The following is a 24,752-nucleotide window of genomic DNA, read 5'->3' on the forward strand; positions in this document are numbered from 1 at the left end:
GGCATATATCATATACATGAACTCATTTAGTCCTGTAAATATGCATCTTGTCTCCATTTTTACTGAAGGAAAAACTGAGTGCCAGAGAAAATAAATGGTAGCTATGCCTGAAGTCACACAGCTAGTGACAGATGGCATCAAGCAGGTCTATGCAACCATAAGCTCCAGCCCTTTCTACTGCAGCACACAGCAGAGGCCTCTCCTGAGAGCACCCACCTCTGAGGCCATGGTTGGCACTAAGAAGGGTGAAAACAAATAAATTCTCAGGGTCATTGTCCTCTGATGTAAGCCCACCAGAGGCCAGGGATCCTTGCATTAGCAGAAGTTGGGCTGAAGCTGCGGGGGTGTAGATTGGCTTGTAGTTAATGGATAACAATGTATTTGCCTGAGTATTGACCCATGATGAACAAGAACAACCAATATCATGCACTCACTGAAAACACAAGGCCAGAGAGTCTTGGGCTCAACTCCTGGCTGGGTGTGTGATCTTAGGTGAGTAATTCAATTTTTCAGGATTTTGATTACGTTATTTCAGTAGGGTTTGGCCTAGTGACTTTCCAGGGACTCTTCAATCTCTAACGCTTTATGATTCTTTGATGAGTTGCAGATACCATGCAGTTTTCTCTTTGTTCCTAAATATCTCAGGGTCTAACTTTCTCTTACATAATCACCGTATAGTCATCCAATTCACAGAATTTAACATGTACCCATTATTATATAATTTGCACTCCATATGTAAAATCTGCCAACTGTCCCATGGTATTCTTTAGAGGAATTTTTCCTTCTTATCTCAAGATCCAATCCAGGATCAAACTGATTGCATGTTGCATTTGGTTATGAAGTCTCTTCAGTCTCCTTTAATCTAGGACAGTTCTTGAGCCTTTATCTCTCGTGAATTGACATCTTGGAAGAGTACAGCTAGTTGTCTTGCAGAATACCCTTTAGTTGGGTTTGTCTCGTCTTTCCTCATTGTCAGTTTAGGTTACCTGTCCCTCTTGAATACCATAAAAGCGAGGTTGTATCCTTCGCAGTGCATCGCATCAAGAAACACATGGTGTCTATCTGGCTTGTTATTGGGGATATTTATTTTGATCATTTGGTTAAGGTGATGACTTCCAGGTTCCTTTGGTATATAATTAAAATTTCTCCCTTTACAGTTATTAAGTAATCTATGAGGAGATACTCAGAGACTAGGTAGATAACCTCTCCCATTTCAAATTTTTACTCCATAGTTTTAACATACATTGGTGATTCTTGCCTGGATTTGTTATTACAATGATGACTGCAAAATGGTGATTTTCTAACTATCATCTCTTCTATATTTAGCAACTGGCATTTTATTGTAAGCAAAATGTTTTCTTTCTTTCTTATTCAGTTGGTATCAGTATGGACCCATGGTTCACTATTTTGTTCAGTGTATTGTAATTCACTACTATCGTTAATTATTTTGATGCTGATTGTCCTAGATTGCACAATGGATTCTCTTCAAGTGGTTTCTTTTTACATGGACTTATCATTCTTTGAGTCCTTCCTTACTTTCTGCAAAGGATCAACTTATACTTTCCCTTTTCCTGGAATCAGCCATTGCTTCAAGGAGCTTTGGTTGCTTTTAATGGGAAATAGGATTTAGAAAACAAGTTCTGATAGTAGGTGGCCTTACTGGTACTGGAACACATTCTTGCTTGTAGCCATTCTCAGTGGACAAATTTGCAAAGAACAATAATTTCATTTGGGTCCATGTAAAATTATGACTTCATTCTGCCACCTCTAGTACCAATCCAAGATCCCAGAGTTTCTTGTCTTCTCTCATCCTCACTCTCTCTCACAGTGAGAATCCTGGTTTTCAAATGACAGTATGAATTTGCTCAAGATTACAATATACATAAATAGTTTTAAGAATTGCTATACCCATTCTATTGTGTAAAACAAACCTACTAAGTAGATTCCAAGATTTGTTTGCATTTCTTTTTGTTGTTGTTGTTCTTTAGACTGATGAAATATACAATTGTCCCTTAGTATCTATGGGGGATTCGTTCCAGGACCCCAGAGGATACCAAAATCTTGGAATGCTCAAATCCCTTATCTAAAATGACATAGTATTTGCATATAACCTATGACATCCTTCCATATATTTTAAATCATCTCTAGATTACTTATAATATCTAATACAATGTGAATGCTATATAAGTAGTTTTTATACTTTATGGCTTTTTAATTATTTGTATTGTTTATTATTAAAAAAAATTTTTTTTCCAAGAAGTTTCATTGGTTGAATCAAGGATGCGGAACACACAAATATGGAGGGTGATGGTAATCAAGGAACTATGTCCAAAAATTACTTGGATTAGTTTTCTTTTTTCCCTTTCATTATATCTAGTATTCATTTGAAACACAGTTAGGCTCATTTGTTTCTCTTTGTATTTTAGTTTCCATTCCCCTATCTTTGTTCAATTGATTTTGTTTTAAATATATAAAACATTAACATGATTCTAAAAGTCAAAATTAAAGAAGTACTCTGAACATAGTACTGGAAATTCTGAGTAATTTTTTCTTTTCTTTATATTTAGAATTCTCTTTTAATTATTACTAAATATATCTTCTTTCAATAGGATTTGGTGAGACTGCCATCGAGCATACCTCCTCCTTGCTCCATTCAACTTTGGCTGTCCTCATAAACTTTTTTGTTGTTGAGACAGAGTCTCACTCTATCACCCAGCCTGGAGTGCAGTGGTATGATCTTGGCTCACTGTAACCTCTGCCTCCTGGACTTAAGCAATCCTCCCATCTCAGCCTCCTGAGTAGTTGGGACCACAGGCACAGGCCACCACATCTGGTAATTTTTAAATTTGTGTAGAGAGGGGGTCTCCCTATATTTCCCAGGCTGGTCTCAAACTCCTGGGCTCAAGCAATCCTCTCGTCTCGGACTCCCAGAGTGCTGGGATTACAGGTGTGAGCCTCTGTGCCCAGCCCCCATATATATTTTTTTGAGACAGTCTCCCTCTGTTGCCAGGCTGGAGTGCAGTGGCGCAATCTCGTCTCACTGAAACCTCCGCTTCCTGGGTTCAAGCAATTCTCCTGCCTCAGCCTCCTGAGTAGCTGGGATTTCAGGCACGTGCCACCACAACCAGCTATTTTTTTTTTTTTTGTATTTTTAGTAGAGATGGGGTTTTACCATGTTTGCCAGGCTGGTCTCTAACTCCTGACCTCGTGATTCACTCACTTTGAAATTGTTGATGTTTTTATTGAGTTTTATTTTTTTAATATTTATTTATTTTTTAAAATTTCAACTTTTGTTTTAGATACAGGAAGTACCTATGCAGGTTTGTCACATGGGTATACTCTACCTAGGTAATGAGCATAGTATCCAATAGGTAGTTTTTCAAACTATACCCTCTCCCATCTTCCCTACTCTAGTAGTCCACAGTGTATATGTTTCCCATGATTATATCCATGTGTGCTCAATGTTTAGCTCACACTTGTAAGTGAGAACACGTGGCATTTAGTCTTCTGTTCCTGTGTTAATTCACTTATAATTATGGCCCTCAGGTGCATCCATGTTATTGCAAAGGGCAGGATTTCATTCTTTTTATGGCTGCGTAATATTCCATGGTGCATATGTACCACATTTTCTTTATCCAGTCCACCATTGATGGGCACCTGGGTTGTTTACATGTCTTTGCTACTGTGACTAGTGCTGTGGTGAACATATGAGTGCATACGTCTTTTTGGTAGAATGATTTATTTTCCTTTGGGTACACACCCTGTAAAGGGATTGCCGGGTCAAATGGCAGCTCTATTTTAAGTTCTTTGCCAAATCCCCAAGCTACTTTCCACAGTGAACTAATTTACATTCCCACCAACAGTGTATAAGCATTCCCTTTTCTCCACAGCATCACCAGCATTTGCTGTTTTTTGACTTTTTATAATAGTCATTGTGACTCTCAGGAGATGGTATCTCAATGTGGTTTTGATTTGCATTTCTCTGATGATTAGTAATGATGAGTACTTTTTCATGTTTTCATGTTTCTGCTTGTATGTCTTCTTTGGAGAATAATCTGCTCATATACTTTGCCCATTTTTTAGTAGGGATGTTCACTTTTGTTTGTTGATTTACATTTCCCACAGATTCTGGATATTAGAATTTGCATATTTTGCATATTGTCATATGCATAGCTTGTGAATATTTTCTCCTCATCTGTAGTTGTCTGTTTACTCTGTTGGTGGTTTCTTTTGCTGTGCAGAATCTCTTTAGTTTAATTAGGTTCCAGTTATCAATTTTTGTTTTAGTTGTAATTGCTTTTGGGGACTTAGGCAAAAATCCTTTGCCAAGGCTGACACTGAGAAGGGTATTTCCTAGGTTTTCTTCTAAGATGTTTTTTGTTTGCTTGTTTCTGTTTGTTTTTTGAGATGGAGTCTTGCTCTCTCCCTCAAGCTAGAGTGCACTGGCATGATCTTGGTTCACTGCAAGCTCCACCTCCTGGGTTTAAGCGATTCTCCTGCCTCAGCCTCCCAGGTAGCTGGGATTACAGATGTGTGTCACCAAACTCAGCTAATTTTTGTATTTTTAGTAGAGACAGGTTTTCACCATATTGCCCAGACTGCTCTCGAACTCCTGACCTCAGGTGATCCACCTGCCTTGGCCTCCCAAAATGCTGGGATTACAGGCATGCACCACTGCACCCGGGCCTAAGATTTTTATAGTATGAGGTCTTACATTTAAATCTTTCATCCATCTTGAGTTAATTTTTGTACCCATACACTTTTATTTCTTCATCAGAACTTTAAAAACTCCAGTATTCAGGAAAAATCCAGGAAAGAAGCAACTCAATCATAGCTGAGCTTCCACTGAGAGAAAATGTGCCAGAGCTGTAACCTCTTTATGAGAACATGGTTTGCCATTAGATCCTGGTTCTGTTAATTTGGCAGATGTTATCACATGCAGGGTATTTGAAAGGACACGTGCTTTGAGGTGACACGATTGTCAAATGGAATGAAGATACCTCCCAACAAAGCTTCACAGGATGAAATGTGCATACCTCACACTTAGCACAGTACCTGGCATACAGGAGGCATGCAGCAGTGTTAATTCTCCTTTTCTTCTTTGGTCAGGGTGTGGGTAGTACTGGTAATGGTGGAATTTGGCAATAAAATTACCCATTGGGAGTGACACACATGAGAACCAGCAGCACTGGGTGAGGCAGTTTGTCTACAGGGTGGATGCACTCTCTGAGTTGGCTTGTAAAGATGCTAATGAGGCAATCTGAAAAGAGCCCAGATCTGTGCAAGGTACAGGGCAGCTCCTGAGAAAAAGACTGTACTGAATTAAAGCTTAGCCTTCTGCCCTGCCTTCAATTCAGGGTTCAGGGTGTATGCCTGGCACTGGAATCCAGCTAACCACCTGTATTGTTAGTATTGCTAACCACCAAGTGTTCTGAAATGATGATGCAGTCTGTTTGCAGGATATAAAAGGACAATCAGAGAGGAAGAATTTGTCAGCATTTGTCCAGCCCTACTGGAGAGACGCTAGAAGAGGCATCGGTCTCCAGTGCAAATTAACAAACTGGCTTCTGGCTTATACATCAGTTGCCTGTGTATAGGGTCAGTGTACTCATCCCCAGACCTGAGCAACTCTGGGTCCTCAGGAACCCTGAAGGTGTGACTGGCAAAGCAGAGACCCTGCCTTGGGGGCTGCTTCCCTGAGACTGCACCTACTGCATCCTTGACATCTCTTTTCATAAACCAGCACAACTGTGAGTATGAGATATGGCTTGAAGATCCTAACTGCCCCCTTCTTATCTTTTAGAATTTCTTTGGCAAGGTACTAAGGGCAAACTGCATGCCAGGCATTTAGTGTATAAAATCCCACCTGGTCCTCACATCCATCCTGTAGATTAGCTGTAGCCTCAGAGAACATGAGAAACCCATCCTTGGACACAGCTGATGAGTGGTGGAGCTGGGATTTGAACCCCTGTACTCTTAGCCATACTGCCATAGGGATTTGTGGAGGAAATTCCACTTTTGAGGCTATAAGGGAGATTTGCCCTAAGAATATTTTCTATTCTAAAAAGTATTCTCTAAACATTTTGATGTTTTCCATACATTGTCCAAATATGGCTGATAAAAGTAAGAGGAAGAGGGAGATTCCAAACATACGATACTTCAGGAAGGAGTCAAGGACAAATTGCCAAAAGGTAGCCCTGAGGCCAGCAGGTGGGTTGGAAGCAGCAAATACTATCCCAATGACAGAGGAGACAGCTGCAAAAGTTGGAAGGATGTGGAAAGTAAACAATGTGATTCACAGTTTTCACCTTTACAGCTCCTGCAGTAAAAGTCAACAATCTGTTAGATAGGCTCCCTGGCTTTGTCCCTCAGGCATACTCTGTTCTTCCTTCAAACCCCAGAGTGAATGTTATCCTCTCTAGGAAGCCTGTCCTGACTTCCCCAGCAGAACTAGTTTCTCCCCCTGGTGCATTCCTAATATCCACTCCTTGAGGTCCAGAACCATGCCTTCTTCTCCGAAGCCATATAGGTTAGAGGCAAACCCTGACTGTAAGACCTCAGGCAGGCAATTTAACCTTTCTGTTCCTCAGTTCCCTTATCTATACAATAGGAATAATAGTGGTACCTACAGGCCTTGCTTGGTCATGGGCTTACATGAGAAAAGAAACACAGAGTGTTTGGCACAGGACTGGGCACATACCAAGACTTATCAGTGTCACATAGAGTGCTAGGCTTTGGCAGTCGATGGAGTAGATGTTCATTCAGTATTTGTGGAAGGAAGAAAAGATAAAAGGAGGAAAGGGAAGAGAGACAGAAACACACCAACTAGCTGCAGAGACCACTATGAACCAGGCAGCACTTACCTAGTATTTTGAAGCCATTGCTGCCGTACAGTTTTGCTAAGTACAAACCTCCTCGCCTTAGGCCAAGACCTGGTATCTGGATTTCTAATTCTCTGGACACCTAATCTCGTGTGCTGTCTCTCTCAGCTCTGCAGCCAACAATGTCTCATCTGTCTGACCTCTCCCTGTTCTAAAATCAGTGATTCTAAGTTGCTGCCCTGGATCACACCTGCGTCAGGAGATGAGCAGACCAGGAAGCCCCCTGCCTCTCCCTCCTCCCTCAAGGAAAATCAGCTTTGTTTCTCCTAACCTGGTGCACCTGGTGGTACATCCATTCAAGTGTGACCACTTCCCTGTTGCTGGACCAGAAAAAGACCACTGGCAGAGTCACATAGGAATCTGCTCTGTGGGAGACAAAGTGAGGACCACAGGGTGCAGTCACAGCACGGACAGCTGTCCTCAGACATTGTCCCTCACATAGGAATCTGCTCTGTGGGAGACAAAGTGAGGACCACAGGGTGCAGTCACAGCACGGACAGCTGTCCTCGGACATGGTCCCTCACATAGGAATCTGCTCTGTGGGAGACAAAGTGAGGACCACAGAGTGCAGTCACAGCACGGACAGCTGTCCTCGGACATTGTCCCTGGCCATCCTGTGCACCAGGGCTATGCTAAGCACCTTGGCACACCTGTGACAAGCCCATATTGCAACCTCAGGAAATGGAGACGCCTGCTACCTTCCTTTTTACACAGCAGGGGCCTGAAACTCCCAAAAGCTAGTCCTGGACTGTCTAATAAGGTACCCACATGGAACTCTTGAGCATCTTTTTTTTTTTGAGATGGAATTTCACTCTTGTTCCCCAGGCAGGAGTGCAATGGCGCAATCTCGGCTCACCGCAACCTCCACCTCCTGAGTTCAAGCAATCCTCCCACCTCAGTCTCCTGAGTAGCTGGGATTACAGGTATGCACCACCATGCCTGGCTGATTTTTTTTTTATATTTTTAGTAGAGACAGGTTTCTCCATGTTGACCAGGCTGGTCTTGAACTCCTGACCTCAGGTGATCTGCCCACCCTGGCTTCCCAAAGTGCTGGGATTATGGGCGTGAACCACCACGCCCAGCCCCCTTGAGCATCTTAAATGTGGCTAGTCCAAATTGGGGTATGCCACAGTGTGAATGTAAACTGTCCCACTCATAATTTTCATATTAATCACATATTGAAATTATAATATTTTGGATTGATACGTTAAGCAAAACATTGTTAAAATTAATATCATCTGTTTCTTTTTACTTTTTGAATGCAGCTCCCAGAAATTTTATTTCCATTAGACAGCACTGTATTTGACAAAGCCTAGACTGCTCTATCTCCACAGCCTTGCTCTTCACTCCTGTGCTAAAACTAAACTTCCACGCTGATACTAAAGTTGTTCCCATATGCGATGGAAACCCAACACCTGGGTTGGGCTTCCAGGGAAAGAGGAACTCTGTCCTCCTCTTTCTATAGGCGGGTGCATCTGTGCATGTATGCATATGCTGGGAGTGCCATTGTTTTATGAGTAAGGAAACAAAATGCTCTGTGGCACACCCAGTGTCACAGGCCCTCTTACCATGCAGTGGAAGAGGTGGAATTTAAACCCAATACTGCCTGACACTGAAGGCTGCCCTCTTCCCTTGCTTCCTCTCCCAGGGCTCCCATACTCCACAGCCTAGGAAAAGGCCAGCTCAGGTTCTTTGAGACTGGGTTGAAACCCAGGTGCATAGTGGTAGTGCACAAGTTCCACGTTATTGGATCTTTTTATCTGTTTGAGTCCTGCCTTTTATTTTAGTTGCACTCATGGCCTTCACCTATACAAGTCTAATACATTCCTCAGGCCCCAGACCATTCTCCTCCTCTTTGTTCTGTGTCCTGAGGCCTCACATTCTTCCCAGCCTGTTTCTGTACATAGCTCAGGCTCAAAGAATGTTTGTCTCCTCACTGGCTGAAGCTAAACCTTTGTCGTACCCCAGAATCTGAATGTCTGGTTTCTGTACACATTTTCCTAGTATTGTTCCTATTTGAAAACAATGCCTACAGCCCATGTCTACAGAACTGGGATCTTTAGATTAGGATTTGTAAATCAATCCTCAAAAACTGTTTGCCTCCAGGAATTAATTAGGGCTGTGCCTCAGTCAGTTTTGCATAATTATAACAGAATATCACAGACTGGGTAATTTATAATAAACAGAAATTGCTTTGGCTCATGGTTTAGGGGGCTGGGAAGTCTAAGATTGAGGGGCTGTACCTGGTGAGAGCCTTCACGCTACATCATAACATGGTGGAAGGCATCACATGGGTGAGAGGAAGAGAAAAAGGAACCAAATGCATCCTTTTATCAGGAACTTGCTTCCAGATAATGGCATAATTCATTCATGAGGGTGGAGCCCTCATGACCTAATCACCTATTAATGGTCCCACCTCTCAATGTTGTTACATTGGGATTAAGTTTCTAACATGTGAACTTTGGGCACATACTTAAACTATATCAGACTGTATCTTAATAATCTTAGAAGTCTTATCAATCCTTGATTCCCCCAGAATCTTATTTCAGTTCCTGGCATTTGTGGAGTTGCTCAATAAGTGCTTGTTGAGTTACAATAACTATCAGGATTACCCAATAGCTACCACTGTGTACCAGCAAGCACACGGAGGGATGCAGCATCTCCTAAACTTATTTGAACACAGAATTCTGGGATAGAGACAGGAGGAAGGAGAAGGGCTAGAGTAGGGAGAGAGTGAGGGGGTGGTTCCTTACCTCATGGACTAGGACTTTATAGAACGCCTTCTGTGATAACCTCATCTAGAGGCTTCTTTCCCACTTTGTCTCTTTTCTCTCATGACAAACTATTGCTGATACGTTTTTTTGTTGAAATAGAAAGTTTCTAAAAGATAATTGTCTTTTCTTAAACATAAGACCTAACACCATAAAAACCCTAGAAGAAAATCTAGGCAAAACCATTCAGGACATAGGCACAGGCAAGGACTTCATGACAAAAACACCAAAAGCATTGGCAACAAAAGCCAAAATAGACAAATGGACCTAATTAAACTCTGGAGCTTCTGTAAAGCAAAAGAAACAATCATTAGAGTGAACCGGCAACCAACAGAAAGGGAAAAAATTTTTGTGATCTACCCATTTGACAGAGGGCTAGTATCCAGAATCTACAAAGAACTAAGACTTATAAGAAAAAAGCCCATTCAAAAGTGGGCAAAGGACATGAACAGACACTTTACAAAAGAAGACATATATGAGGCCAACAAACATATGAAAAACAATGCTGATCATCAATGGTCATTAGAGAAATGCAAATCAAAAGTACATTGAGATACCATCTCATGCCAGTTAGAATGGCGATCATTAAAAAATCTGGAGATAACAGATGCTGGAGAGAATGTGGAGAAATAGAAACACTTTTACACTGTTGGCGGGAGTGTAAAGTAGTTCAACCATTGAGGAAGACAGTGTGGCGATTCCTCAAGGACCTAGAAACAGAAATTCCATTTGACCCAGCAATCCCATTACTGGGTATATATCCAAAGGATTATAAATTGTCTGAATATAAGGACACATGCACACGAATGTTCACTGCAGCACTGTTTACAATAGCAAAGACTTGGAACCAACCCAAATGCCCATCGATGATAGACTGGACAGGGAAAATGTGGCACATATACACCATGGAATACTACGCAGCCATAAAAAATGATAAGTTCATGTCCTTTGCAGGGACATGGATGAACCTGGAAACCATCATTCTCAGCAAACTGACACAAGAACAGAAAATCAAACACTGCATGTTCTCACTCATAGGCAGGTGTTGAACAATGACAACACATGGACACAGGGAGGGGGGCATCACAAACTGGGGTCTGTTGGGGGGACCTAGGGGAGGGACAGTGGGGGGTGGGGAGGCAGCAAACCACATCTCCATGTATGTACCTATGCAACAATCTTACATGTTCTTCACATGTACCCCAAAACCTAAAATGCAATTTAAAAAAAGATAATTGTCTTTTGTATGGTTCCAATAAGTAGAACCTTTCTGAACCACAAATAGAAGCTCAAAAAGAAGGCAATAGTCCCAACCACCGAGTTGCTAGTGTTCCCACCCACCTGCCCTTCAGTATCTTTCTCTTAGCAAGAGTACCAGGTTTTAGTCTCTTAATACATTTGCTTCCATACATATAAAAGGAAGAATAGGCTTGCAATATGATGAGAGAACTTTTGATGTCTCTGACTTTTCCCCCTTAAGTAAAGTCATTGTTTAAAGATAACCTAAATGACAATAAGTAGAATGTTTTCCACCCAGATGGCTAAAGGGCTTAAGGAGTCTCACCTATGCTTCTGGCAGGTGACTGTGGGGTTCAGCCACCTTCCTGATCTAACAAGGGCTTTGCACACAGACTGTCAGCCAGGAAGTCTGAATTCACCAAGCACCACTGGGACCTGAGATAACTATTAGAGTGGCTAAGGAGATCTTCACAGCAAAGGTGCTAGGGTAGAGGGGGTGGATGGGACAGTCCTCCATATTCCTATTCAGGAGGGGACCTGCAAATCACAATCTAATTATAAGACACTTGAACAAATATTATGATTTCTCGGGAAACAGTTGGGAAACTGAAATTTGTTTGTATGCACAGGTGGATATGAGGTTGCTCAACGGTCTAAGGTTAGAATCATTGGCAAATTCTATCGAAAGTACTGACTTAGGAAAATTCAAGTTCAGAATTCAAGGTAAACTTGATCAGCCCTTCCAATTGTAACAAAACTGCTCAAGTCTGCCTTAAAGAGCCTTACAGGCCGGGCAATCCCTGCAGCTCCACAAACTGACCCATCCTTGGACTTGTTCTCCACAGAATGGATCTGCTCCTTCCCCTGGCTCTTTGCACCCTAGCCCTGTGCTGTGGAGCAGTGTCTCCACCCAGGCCGGCTCTCAACCCCTTGCCTCTGCTCTCCCGGGGCTGCAATGACTCAGATGTGCTGGCAGTTGCAGGCTTTGCCCTGCAGGACATTAACAAAGACCGAAAGGATGGCTATGTGCTGAGCCTCAACCAAGTGAACGATGCCCAGGAGCACAGACAGGCAAGTAACAGGCATGTGGGCAAGCTGGAGAGACTGGCCAGGGTAAGGGAGCCCAGAGTCACATGATGGGAGGTGCCTTCCAAATTGGAAGCCCTGCTGAGAACACTGTTCTCCTCTGCCGGGGTAAGCGACATCGCACCTGCTGTTAGTAAAAACAAGTGTTAACAGTGATCCTATTCTGACACTTGTGTAGGGTTCAATGGTGTATAGGGCATCTTCACAAACATCCTTTGGCTTTCCCATAAAGCGGGGATTTTTTGTGTGCAGTTTTCTGGGTTTCTGCTTCCTGTGAAACATGTTGCATTTCTCCACCCCTTCCCACAGGATGGCCTGGGATCTCTGTTCTATCTCACACTGGACGTGCTTGAGACTGATTGTCATGTTCTCAGTAAGAAGGCATGGCAAGACTGCACAGTGAGGTTGCTTCATAATTCGGTGAGTGCTTGTTTTCATAAACCATTAAGGGCCCTAGGGAAGGCAAGGAGGTGCCTCTTTCTACAGGGTCAAGGTTGCTCAATGTCTGCTATCTTTCAAATGTCCCACTTTATAATAATCTCATGGCAGGTGCCTATGAGTTTATTTTAATGCTCTAGACAGACCAAAGTTTAACTCATGAGAGGGGTTTCTGAGAAGTCCCATTGAGGTCATACAGAACAGAATAGAAAGGCTGCCCCCAAGACTTTTTTTTTCCCCTCCAAGACCCTCCTTTAGGCTCTGAACCAGAGTTCAAATTGTGAGAAAAAGACCTGAGGTGTGTATCCTGCGTGTGGGGTTAATGTAGACTGCAGAAGCAATGGAGGTAGAGCTTTGTCTATTTGTTTTATTTGGTTTTGTTTTGCTTTAATAGACACTGATGTGAGGTTTGAGGGGAGGAAAATGGATGACTTGCAGTATGAAAGCTCTCAAGGGTGCCGTGTAAGGATTTCCTGAAACCACAGAACATAAAGTGCTGCAGAATTAATCTTTTAAAGATGATCATAGAAGAGACTTGAAAATAGATAATCCATTTCATTTGATTCTTAATTATCCTGGCGTGATTTTCATTAACTGATATAAAACTTTACAATATGAGTGCAGGATTGTGATATAAGTGTTTAGAAGCAAACTGTTTGATCAAGATATTTTTCCTAATTATGTAGCCAGTTGGTCAAACTGCCCCCAACTTGATTTTGAAAAGTGAATATCCTGTTGCGAATTATGTTTGTTATGGTGACACTGGCTACTAAAACACATACACAAAAAGTGTATACTGACTCTAACATGACAGAAGTTCATTTCTCGTATGTGTAAAGTTGAAAGTAGAAGTTCCGGATTAGACAGGGGCTTTGCTCCAGGGGGGATTTGAGACCCAAGTTTATTCCACACTGTGGCTCTAGGCTCTGCCAGCTTTAGCTCATGACTTCCCTGGTTACCTGCTCATCTGCATCAAGCTGTGCACAGAGAAAGATGATAGAGGACAGTGAGATCATGGGAGACCCTTACGTGCCAGAGCTGGAAGTGGTTACACCTCACTTCTGCTCACCTTCCTGTGGTTAGAACTCAGTTATACACAGCCACACCTGTTGGGGAGACTGGGAAATGTATTCTAGCTGTGTCCTAGGAAAAGGTTAAACAGTTTGATCATCAACTGCAGTTCCTCCCAACCAAAACCACAAAATTCGATCTTAAGTTTCTAATTACTTTAAAAGAAAATGTCTGACTTTAATTTTGGAGTTATTTTAAAAGCTTGTAGTTGCATTCACTAGTCATAAAATGTATTTGTTGGTTTCAGGTTTATGGTCAATGCAAAGCAATATTTTATATGAACAACCCAAGTAGAGTTCTCTATTTAGCTGCTTATAACTGTACTCTTCGCCCAGGTAAGAAATCACTATGATTTTGTTAATTTTAATAAAGGATGGAAAAGACTACTCAACTAGGGCTTTGCCAAGAGTGTATAGGGTGTCTCTCATTCTTATTTGCAGTTTATTCTTAATGCCAGTTTCTTAATATTTCCATTACTTACCTCCCTACTGAAATTCATCCTATACTCCTCCTCTTCCCACAATTAATCTTACTAAATTACCTGTACATTTATATCCTGCATCAGATCTTAAAATTGCAGTCTGACATCAATGGCATAATCTCTATGACTGTTCCTCAGGCTTCCTTTCTTGCTATCTCTGCCATTATTTCCCAGACTACACCAACTCTACACTCCATTCTACTGGATGCCACGCGGTTTTCTGAACATGCACTGCACTTTCCAGTCTCTGCATCTTGCTTGTGCCTCTCCCTCTGCTGAGCCTGCCCTCCTCTGATGACCTCTGACCTTGGAACACACCTGTTCTTTAAGGACCACCACCATTTTCTTCCACAATGTTCTCTATTCTAGAAAGGAGTGGTGCTTTTGCCATCTACATCCCTATAAAGCTTTGCCTAAACTACTCAGGGAACACATAATGATTTGGGGTCTCATGTCTTATATCACGTACAATATTTTATCCCCTTTGACCCAGCAATCCCATTACTGGGTATATATCCAAAGGATTATAAATCATTCTACTATAAGGACACGTGCACACGAATGTTCACTGCAGCACTGTTTACAATAGCAAAGACCTGGAACCAACCCAAATGCCCATCGATGATAGACTGGACAGGGAAAATGTGGCACATATACACCATGGAATACTATGCAGCCATAAAAAAATGATGAGTTCATGTCCTTTGTAGGGACATGGATGAACCCGAAAACCATCATTCTCAGCAAGCTGACACAAGAACGGAAAATCAAACACTGCATGTTCTCACTCATAGGCAGGTGTTGAACAATGAGAACACATGGACACAGGGAGGGAAGCATCACACTCTGGGGTCTGTTGGGGGGAAACAGGGGAGGGACAGCAGGGGGTGGGGAGTTGGGGAAAGATAGCATGGGGAGAAATGCCAGATATAGGTGAAAGGGAGGAAGGCAGCAAATCACACTGCCATGTGTGTACCTATGCAACAATCTTGCATGTTCTTCACATGTACCCCAAAACCTAAAATGCTATTTTTTTTTAAAAAAAGAATATTTTATCCTTTATCCATTCTTCTTCCTTGCTGCGCCCTTCCTTATTTCTCACCATGCAGAAGGTGGCAATAATGTTGTTAGTAAATACATGGACTAGAAATGAGGCTGAAACTAATGACATTTAAAATATGCACATGCATTTACTTGGGGCCTTCCTTTTTTCAAGGGAAAGTCTTTGGAAAGAGAGCATCCACAGTGCGGGAAAACAGAATTTGGTCACCTGTCAAACAACTACCTGGGTGTGGCTCCCCTGGTGGATCCTGTTAAAGTGCAAATTCTGATTCCATAGGTCTGGGTCCGGGCCTGAGATTCTGTATCCTAATAAGCTCCAGCAGATAAGAATGCTGCTGGTTGCTCTGAATAACAAGGCAAGCGAGCAAACATTTTGTTAGGCCCAGTTTACGGCTCCTGGTTATGAAGGCAGGATTCACCTAAGATAAATTAGAACACCAAGTAGTAAACAGTCTCAGGACTTAAATGGAAGTCATAGGTATCAGAGCTATGGGAGGTCAGGAAGTAATAGGTGGTGATGATTCAGGAGTGACAAGCTGTGGATGTAAGTCCCCCATTTTCTTCCCCAGTCTCCAAACACATGCAGATAAACACAGAATCACTCAAAACAATGTGTTTGCTCTGCAAAAGCAGCTTCAAGATAAATTCTCTATCCTGCCTTCCACACGAGGCTTACTGCCCTCAGCTCCTCCCAAATAGAAATTCTGGCTGTACTTGGTGTGATCATTCTATCCAGTCATACAGTGACTTGACCAATTTTGTTTTCTGGCTCACTCGCATTTTTCTTCCTTTATTTTTTTTTTAAATGTTTTTCTTTTTATTGACAAAAAAGAGTTATACATATTTGTAGCATACATAGTGGTATTTCCATAACTACTGTATCATGATCAGATTGGGTTATTAGTATATCCATCTAGTATAGGAGCAACGGACTAGTTAGAGATTAGACAGGTCCAGACTGCATTCAAACTTTTATCACTTCCTTGTGTTGGGAACATTCAACATTCTTCTTCTAGCTATTTGGAATTTTATCTTATCGTTAACTGTACGCATCCTGCAGTGGTCTAGAACACTAGAATTTATCCTCCTATCTAGCTGTAATTTTGTGCCCTTTGACAGATCTCACTTGCATTTCTAACCAAACAGGATGTGCTTCCACCTTCTACTATGTCATTCACTTACCCATTCATTCTACAAGCATTTACTAAGCACTTTCTACGTATCAGATGTGATGTTCGGTGTTAGGGACTGAAAGGTAAGTATGACATGGCAGCAATGAAATCTCAATCTTTTAAGACACTAAGTCTACTTTACAGAGTCAATAATGAGAAAAGATTTTGAACTTGTTGGAGGAAAAGGTCCTATATAATATACTAAATCATGTGTCTTTGAACAAAATTCTCAGAGTAAATGTGTGTGAGGTGAAAACTTGGCTTTGCTTTGTTCCTTTTTTTAATTGTGAAAGTAATACATGGTCATTACGGAAAACACTGCTGACAGCTAACTTCTATTCCAGAAAATGTCTTCCTCGCCCCATCCTTGCCTCTTTACAGTCATATGATTTATAGGATTCAAAGTCAATAATATTTAAAAGTGTATGTTATTGGCATCAACAGTTTCAAGAAGAAAGATTCACATGATGTGTCCTGACTGCCCAACGCCCTTACCCACCGACTCTTCATATCCCCAAGTTTTGGAGGCTGCCATCAAGTCTCTTGCAAAATACAACAATGGAAGCACATCTAAGCAGTATTCTCTCTTCAAAATCACCAAGGCTTCTAGCCAGGTGAGGCTAAAATGCTCAAGCCAGTTATACAGTGGGTCTCATAACTGCTGCTGAAGGTTCCTAAGCTGAGAGGAGAATGTCAAGGCACTCATTTTGATTAGAACCAAAACAGCTTTCTCTACTTTCCCCACTTTGATAGATCTGATACACAGTCTATCATGTTTCAGTTTCTAAGTTATTCCATGGCATTTCTACAAGAGTCAGGTGACTTGATTTTGCTCCCCCAACCTTAAGGAAAGAAGAGAAATGGACTCCTGGTCTCCTTAGGGGATTGTCCATAGGTCCACTGCTCCCTGCTACCTTCTCATATCTGACTGATCATGGACCATTTTACAACATAACTTTTACTCTACATTAAGGCCTAGCGTGGGTCTTGAATTTTATGGATTAGGGAAAATAAAGGCTCATTTGTATTTAGGTCATGTTGATTTTTTTCCTTCTTTTTTTCCCCTCTGTCTTTTTTTTTCTTTTTTGAGACAGAGTCACTCTGTCACCCAGGCTGGAGTGCAGTGGCACCATCTTAGCTTAGTGCAACCTCCACCTCCTGGGCTCAAGCAGTCCTCCTACTACCTCAGCCACTTAAGTAGCTGGGACTCCAGGTGCATACTACCACACCTGGCTAATGTTCGTAGAGATGGGGTCTCACTATGTTTTCCAGGCTGGTCTTGAACTCTTGAACTCAAACCAATCCACCCTCCTCAGCCTCCCAAAGTGCTGGGATTACAGGCATGAGCCATTGCACCTGGCCTGATACTTCATTCATATGCAGAAAAATCTAAAAGATAATTCTACATAAGGAAAAATCAATGAATTAAAATAAGGTGTTTAGGGCCCATTCAAATCTTAAAGAAGGGAAGAAAGGTATGCGGTTATAAACATAATAACTAAATCATGGAACACGGCTTGATCAGTGTGGGTATTTGCAGAACAACAGATATGTGCATTGACAATGCCTCTGGTGACATATTGTTTCTGCAGATGTAATGCTGCCAAACCTGGGTCTTTTCCCCAGGCGAAATGTTTGATTTTTATGTCTTAACTCTTATCTCATAACAGTGGGTGGTTGGCCCCTCTTACTTCGTGGAATACTTAATTAAAGAATCACCATGTACCAAATCCCAGGCCAGCAGCTGTTCACTTCAGTCTTCTGATTCTGTGGTGAGTTTTCTTGAATGCCTTCATAATTTCAGTGTTCACAGATAATTTTTAAGTGTTTGTGGAGCATAAATTACATATGAGGTGTCATAAAGCATGAGATGCTTTTCTTTCTCTCAAGGATCAACTGACTAATTAGAGATTAGACAGGTCCAGACTACATTCAATTTTAAGTGCAATTTTCATCAGCAGTTGCAAAAGTGATTATATGGAGCTATAAAATATAGACATCTCAGTGGTGAGTAATGCTTTGGTCTGACCCAATTCAGTTACATTTGTAATACAGCATGGTGCTCCATTCCACTCTTTAAGAAGGACAAAGTCAAATAGTCCTTCATTCAAAGAGGTATCCAAGAAGGAAAACATGCCTTGAAGCCATCTGAAACACACCTGGTGGGAATTTAAACTGGCACGATGTGTTGGAGTGCAACTGTCAAAATGCACCAAGAATATTTTTCCTCTTATTGACTTACAATAACAGCTTTATTAAGAATTCACACATTGTATAATTCATCCGTTTAAGGTGTACTTCAGTCGTTTTTAGTATGTTCACAGAGTTGTGCCACCATCATCACTTTCTTATTTTAGAATATTTTCGTTAGCCTCAAAAGTAGCCTCACATCCACTAACAGTCATTCCCCACTGTCACCTTACTTTGTGGAATACTTAATTAAAGAATCTCTATGTATCAAATCCCAGGCCAGCAGCTGGAAACCACTAATCTACTTCCTGTTTCTATGGCTTTGCTTATTCTAGACATTTCATATAAATGGAATCACACAGCATGTGGTCTTTTGTGTCTGACTTCTTTCACTTAGCATAATGTTTTCAAGGCTTCTCCATCTATAAATAGATACAGTTTTACCTCTTCCTTAGCAAATAATGTCTTATTGCACAAATTTTGTTTATTGTTTGTCCATGCTGGTGGACATTTGAGTTGTTTCCTGCTATGAACAAGTGTACAAGTTTTTATGTATACATATATTTCCATTTCTCTTGAGTATATACCTCAGAGTGGAATTGCTGTTACATGAAAAAAAAAAAAAAAACCCAACTCTGTGTTTAACGCTTTCACAGATATACTGTTTCCCACTGTGACTGTATCAGTTTCACAATTCCATCAGCAATGTATGAGGGTTTCAATTTCTCCATATCTTTGCCAACACCTATTATCATCTTTCTTTTGGTTATAGCCATCCTACTGGGCATGAATTGGTATTTCATCATGATTTTTATTTGCATTTTCCTAATGACTAATAATGTTGAGCATCTTTTAATGTGTTTATTATCCATTAGTATGTTTTCTTTGGAAAAACGTCTACACAAACCATTTGCCCACTTAAAATCCAGTTGCTTATCTTTTTATTGTTGAATAATAAGAGTATTTACATATTCTGGATACAATATCCTTATCAGATATATACCTTTTAAGTATTTTCTCTCATTCTCTGGGTTGTCTATTCACTTTCTTGACAATGTTCTTTGAACTATAGAAGTCTTACATTTTGATGAAGTTCTATTTATGTCTATTTTTTCTTATTTTGAATAAGAAATAATGTCATACATAAGAAACCATTGCCTAATCCCAAATCACCAAGATTTACATGTGTAAAATGCAAAAGATCCAGAATGCCAAAATAATCTTGAACCAAAAGAATAAAATAGGAAGACATACTTCCCAAACTCCAAACTTACTACAAAGCTACGGTATTTAAGTGTCTTGGTGGTATAAGAATGATATATAGATCAATGAAATAAAATTGAGAGTAAAGAAATAAACTCCTATATGTAGGTCTATGACACATTTTGAGTTTTTGTACAAGGTGTGAGGTAGGGAGTTCAACTTCATTCTTTTGCAAGTGAACATCCAATTTTCCCAGCACTATTTATTAAAAAGACTATTCTTTCCCCCATGTAGTTGTCTAGGCATACTTCTTGAAGATCAATTGACCATAAATGTTAAGAGTTTATTTCTTAAATCTCAATTTTATTCCATTGATCCACACTTCTAAGCTTATACTAGCATAACACTATCTAGAATACTATATAGCTTTGTAGTAAGTTTTGAGATTGGAAAATTTAAGTCCTCCTATTTTGTTCTTCTTGTTCAAGATTGCTTTGGTATCCTGACTCCCTTGAATTTTCATGCTGATTTTAGGACCAGTTTGTTCATTTTCTATTTTTAAAAAGGCAGTAGGAAATTTGATACATTTGATTGCATTGAATCTGTACATCAATGTGGAAAGTACATTATCTTAACATTAAGTTTTCAAATCCACGAATATGTGGTATCTTTCCATTTGTTTAGAACTCATTTAATTTCTTTCAACAAAGTTTTGTAGTTTTCCATGTACAAAAATTTACCCCTTGGTAAATTTTATCTCTTTTATGCTAATGTAATGAAACTGTTTTCTTAATTTCATTTTTGGATTGTTCATTGCAAGTGCATAGAAGGACAATTGATTTTTAATATTGATCTTATATCTTGTAACCTTGATGAACTCGTTTATTAGTTCTAACAGTTTGCTAGTGGATTTCTTAGGATTTTCTATGTGATCATGTCATCTGAAAAGAATAGCTTTTTACTTTACGCTTTTAAATCTGGATGCTATATGTGTCCCTAGCCTCTAGGGCTCACATGTTCAGCACATCCATAAACTCCCAATTTGTGATCCACTCTAGTGTCAGCACCAGGTAGGCCAGTGAACTTTGGTAGCCCAGCAAAGCCGAGCCAGCATGGGAGTGGCCAGGCTCTACTTGGTCCAAGTACCTGCAGTTTCTCCAGAAGGTTCTCTGAGAGCCCTTACCCTTTGTGACTTGATGATGAAGAGAAAGCAAAGGCTGAAACACCATTTCCCAGGCACTTCATACTTTAATGGATTGTCCCTTTTTAAGGAATTTCTAGTCTTCTTTTCATATGGTCTGGAACTGAGTGACAGAGTAATATTTAGGTAATCTGTTTAGACACTTATTTTTCTTTTTGTAGATTTAGGGATACAAGTGGAGTTTTCTTACATGAATATATGGCATAGCTGTGAAGTCTTGGCTTTTAGTGTACCCATCACTCAAATAGTGTACATTACATTCAGGGTGGTATTTCTTCTTGTCTTTTCTTTTTTTGTTGCTGTTTTGTTTTGCTTTTCTTTGTTTTGTTTTGAGGCAGAATCTTGCTCTGCCACACAGGCTGGGAGTGCAGTGGTGCAATCGTGGCTCACTGCAACCTCTCCCTCCTGGGTTCAAGCAATTCTCCTGCCTCAGCCTCCCAAAGCAGCTGGGACTGCAGGAACCTGACACCTCGCCTGGCTAATTTTTGTATTTTTAGGAGAGATGTGGTTTCACCATGTTGCCCAGGCTGGTCTCAAACTCCTGACTGCAAGTAATCTGCCTGCCTCAGCATCCCAGAGTGCTGGGATTACAGGTGTGAGCCACAATGCCTGGCTCAAGGTGATATTTCATACCTCACCACACTCCCACCTTTTGGAGTCTTCAATGCCTGTTACTCTACTTTGTGTCCGTGTATACCCTTTCTTTAGCTTCCACTTTTAAGTGAGAACATGTGGTTTTGGCTTTCTGTTTCTGAGTCATTTTACTTAGGATACTGGCCTCCAGTTCCATCCATGTTGATGCAAAGGACATGATATCATGATAGATATACAAGTGCAGTTGTCTTTTTCATACAGTGGTTTCTTTTTTCTTTTTTTTTTTTTTTTTGGTGGAGGGGGCAGATAACCAGTAGTGGAACTGCTAGATCAAATGGTAGTTCTATTTTTAGTTTAGTTTTAGACACATGTAGTAAATTTTGTGTGGATAGACTTAAGAGCTCTTCTTTAGAAATTGAGGAAACATTTTATTGTACTATTCTATTTATGCTTGAAAATATGCATAGTGTATGACCCTAAAATTCCTCTTTTAGGAATTTATCCTAAGGAAGTAACTAGGAATCCACAAAAAGATATAGCTTCAATGTTTAAACAACAACAACAAAAAATAGATTCAGTTTGTCCGTCCAATAAAAGAGAGCTTTTTAAATATCACAGAGGAATATTAGGTAGCCATTATTAAAAAAAAATCCTAGAAGACCATTCAATGCCATAAAAGGGTTTTTATAATATTGCTAAGTGACAAAGTAGTTATAAAATAATACATATAATATGACTATTTTGTAGAAGAAAAAATATATGCATAGGAAAAAAGATTGGAAGAAAAGAAACCAAATCATTGCAGGTAACAGGTATCTTTCATGTAATTTACAGGTCTTAATTTTCTTTTTATTTATCTCTATTCTAAATAACTATGACATTTGAGTAAAGAAACAAAGTTACTTTACTTTCAAGTAAAGAGAAACTTAAGGAGCTGAGAGTCATTTTGTCTGAGAAGAGAAAACTCAGGTGGAACATACTTAAAGGGCAGCTACATAAAAGATGAAAACAAGTTTTCTAATTGACCCTAAAGTAGAACTAAGGCCAAGAGGTAGAAGTTGTATAGACATAGCTTTCCACTCAACAAAAGAATTTTTTAATAAACAGAGTTTTGTTCCTCAAGGAATACTGAGCTTCTCATTGTTGGAGGCAGTTTCACCTAATTTGGATGATTTCTTGGAAGGGGTGATCTAGAAAGAATTGACTCAGAGTCTACCTATTACATGGTACAAGCATAAAAATGTTGATTGGCTGTGTATCTACAAAAGGAGAAAGCTAGTTGATTTCCATCTATGATCACTGGTAATACTCACACGACATTGTATTTTTTATGTCTATTAGCCTGTTGGTATTTGCAACGGTTATCGGATACAAGCACGTTTTGAAGAGTTTGTCTCTGCGACTTGTGACTTCTTTGAATCACAGGTATTTTTCAATCTAACTGCTTGTCTTTCTGTGAAGGAGAGCAGATTATCTATAGCTACCTGCCACTACCTTACCCCTCCTTTGATTTTCCCAACCACCTTGCTCACCACTTTCCTCGTGCTGCCCAGAGGCCATACCCAGAGCGTAGCTAGTCAAAGACCTGTTATGCTTTGTGTTAGTCACAATATGGTCCTGTAGAGTATGCAAGACAAATTCGGATACCGGGAGCTACAGGCTTGGATGTCATTCAAGCTTCTGAGACATTCAGTTCAGTGTCCAAAGAAACCTTACCTCAAGCCACAGGGAGAAATCATTTCCATGAAAACATTCAGTACCTTTCCAGAAGTGTTTATTGAGAACTTATTGTAAGGTAGCCTGGTATATTTGAGAGGGCAGTTGAAACAGGACAGTTGGGAGCGAGTTTTGCTCTGGTACCTGTGAGCTGTGTAAAAGGCACATCTGTTTGAGTTTTGTCTGCCTTGTTTATAAAATGGGATTGCAACACCTGCATCATTCAGATCCCTGTGAGAAGCAAGTTAAAGGACCTGAACAGAGGGTGCTGTGCAGAGCCTGGTGCAGAATAAACAACCGAGGAAAGGCACCTGCTGCTGCCACTACTGGAAACAGATAGCTTGTTGGAGACTTTGAGTGAGTCACTGAACCTCTCTGGGCCATTATTCAGCTCTGAAATTGTGAGACTTACAGTCAAGTTTCTACAGGTCTTGGTTCCCCCTGGCCCTTATCTGTTTTGTTTTTTAACCCTTTCACCAGGAGATCTATCCCTCTAATCCCTCTACCTAGTCTCCCTTTGAAATGTTCCAACGGAAAGGCACAGATCAGCTTAGGCTGGTGCTAGGCATGGGAGGGCTTTCCCTATGGAACTCTGCATTTTAAAATGTTCTCATTCCAGGCTTCAGCCCCTGGAAGTGAAAACTCTGCTGTTAACCAGAAACCTACAAGCCTTCCCAAGGTGGGAGAATCCCAGCAGAAAAACACACCCCCCACAGGCTCCCCCTACAAAGTTGGGCCAAGAGGATCTGTCCAATACCTTCCTGACTTGGACGATGAAAATTCCCAGGAAAAGGGCCCTCGAGAGGCCTTCCCTGTGCATCTGGATCTAGCCACGAATTCTCAGGGAGAAACCCTGGATGTTTCCTTCCTCTTCCTGGAGCCCGTGGAGAAGAAGCTGGTTGTCCTGCCTTTTCCCAAAGAAGCACGCACTGCTGAGTGCCCAGGGCCAGCCAAGAATCCCAGCCCTCTTGTCCTTCCGCCGTGAGAATCACACGGAGTCTTCTGTAGGGGTCTGGTGCACCGCCTGAGGTGAGAGGCAGAGAGACAGAGTGCCCACACGTAGAAAGTGGCTAATGAAGGACATCTTTTTGACTTCTTGGTCTCAGCATGTTGACTGGGAATGGAAATAGTGAGCCTGCTGCTTGGGCTGCAGACTACCTTGTACACTGCCTTCTACCCCGGGCTGCATCACCTTCTAAACTGAGCAGTCTTATGCCATGGATAGATGCCTCTTGTATGTCTTCAACCACTCACTTAGAAAGATTATCCTTTCAGCAATATATGTGTGCTCAAATCTCAGCATGAAAGCCTCACATGAGTAAAGATACTTTCCCTAACACCAAGATACATATGAAACTGAGACCCAGCACAGTTTCAGTCCTTAAATTCCCTTTAATTCCAGGACAGGTATTAGCTGCATATGGCCCATACCATTTCCAACCCTCTAACTCTTTTCATCTGTCTGAAAGTCTCCAGGTCTCAAGAGTCAGGTAATTCACTTAGAACTGGGGGCACATGGAAGAGAAGTGCACGTGTGGCCTGTGGTAGACACTGTGGGAGTACCAGACCATGACAGTTCTCATCAGTGTTACAATTTCTCCAGGACAGACAGAGGAGGGCCCATTATAGCATTCAATTATAGTCTAT

General features: G+C 40.9%; 1 protein-coding gene across 3 annotated transcripts; it reads left to right on the top strand.

Moving 5' to 3' along the window:
- The first annotated feature begins 404 nt into the window (after positions 1-404).
- On the top strand, positions 405-24,329 carry FETUB (fetuin B). Of its 3 annotated transcripts, XM_074404675.1 has the most exons (10): positions 405-492; positions 5,460-5,750; positions 7,707-7,804; positions 11,737-11,962; positions 12,287-12,397; positions 13,734-13,821; positions 16,646-16,815; positions 17,872-17,973; positions 22,731-22,814; positions 23,725-24,329. In XM_074404675.1, exons 4-10 carry the CDS (start codon positions 11,738-11,740, stop codon positions 24,088-24,090), a joined length of 1,146 nt encoding a protein of 381 aa, XP_074260776.1. In that variant the 5' UTR covers positions 405-492; positions 5,460-5,750; positions 7,707-7,804; position 11,737; the 3' UTR covers positions 24,091-24,329. The 3 variants fall into 3 exon arrangements, with proteins under 3 accessions (XP_074260776.1, XP_003927041.2, XP_010335998.2); XM_003926992.4 differs by lacking the exon at positions 7,707-7,804; XM_010337696.3 differs by lacking the exons at positions 5,460-5,750; positions 7,707-7,804 and having other exon boundaries at positions 426-492.
- Positions 24,330-24,752: the final 423 nt, after the last annotated feature.

The sequence above is a fragment of the Saimiri boliviensis genome, chromosome 8 (assembly GCF_048565385.1).
Source record: "Saimiri boliviensis isolate mSaiBol1 chromosome 8, mSaiBol1.pri, whole genome shotgun sequence".
Taxonomy (NCBI): domain Eukaryota; kingdom Metazoa; phylum Chordata; class Mammalia; order Primates; family Cebidae; genus Saimiri; species Saimiri boliviensis.

What these genes read in the sequence shown, in the direction of transcription:
- FETUB (XM_074404675.1), top strand. Translation starts at nt 11,738, where the DNA reads ATGGATCTGCTCCTTCCCCTGGCTCTTTGCACCCTAGCCCTGTGCTGT. An exon ending in ATGCCCAGGAGCACAGACAG is followed by an intron (nt 11,963 to 12,286) that starts GCAAGTAACAGG and finishes CCCTTCCCACAG; the next exon opens with GATGGCCTGGGATCTCTGTT. An exon ending in TTCAGTCTTCTGATTCTGTG is followed by an intron (nt 17,974 to 22,730) that starts GTGAGTTTTCTT and finishes TATGTCTATTAG; the next exon opens with CCTGTTGGTATTTGCAACGG.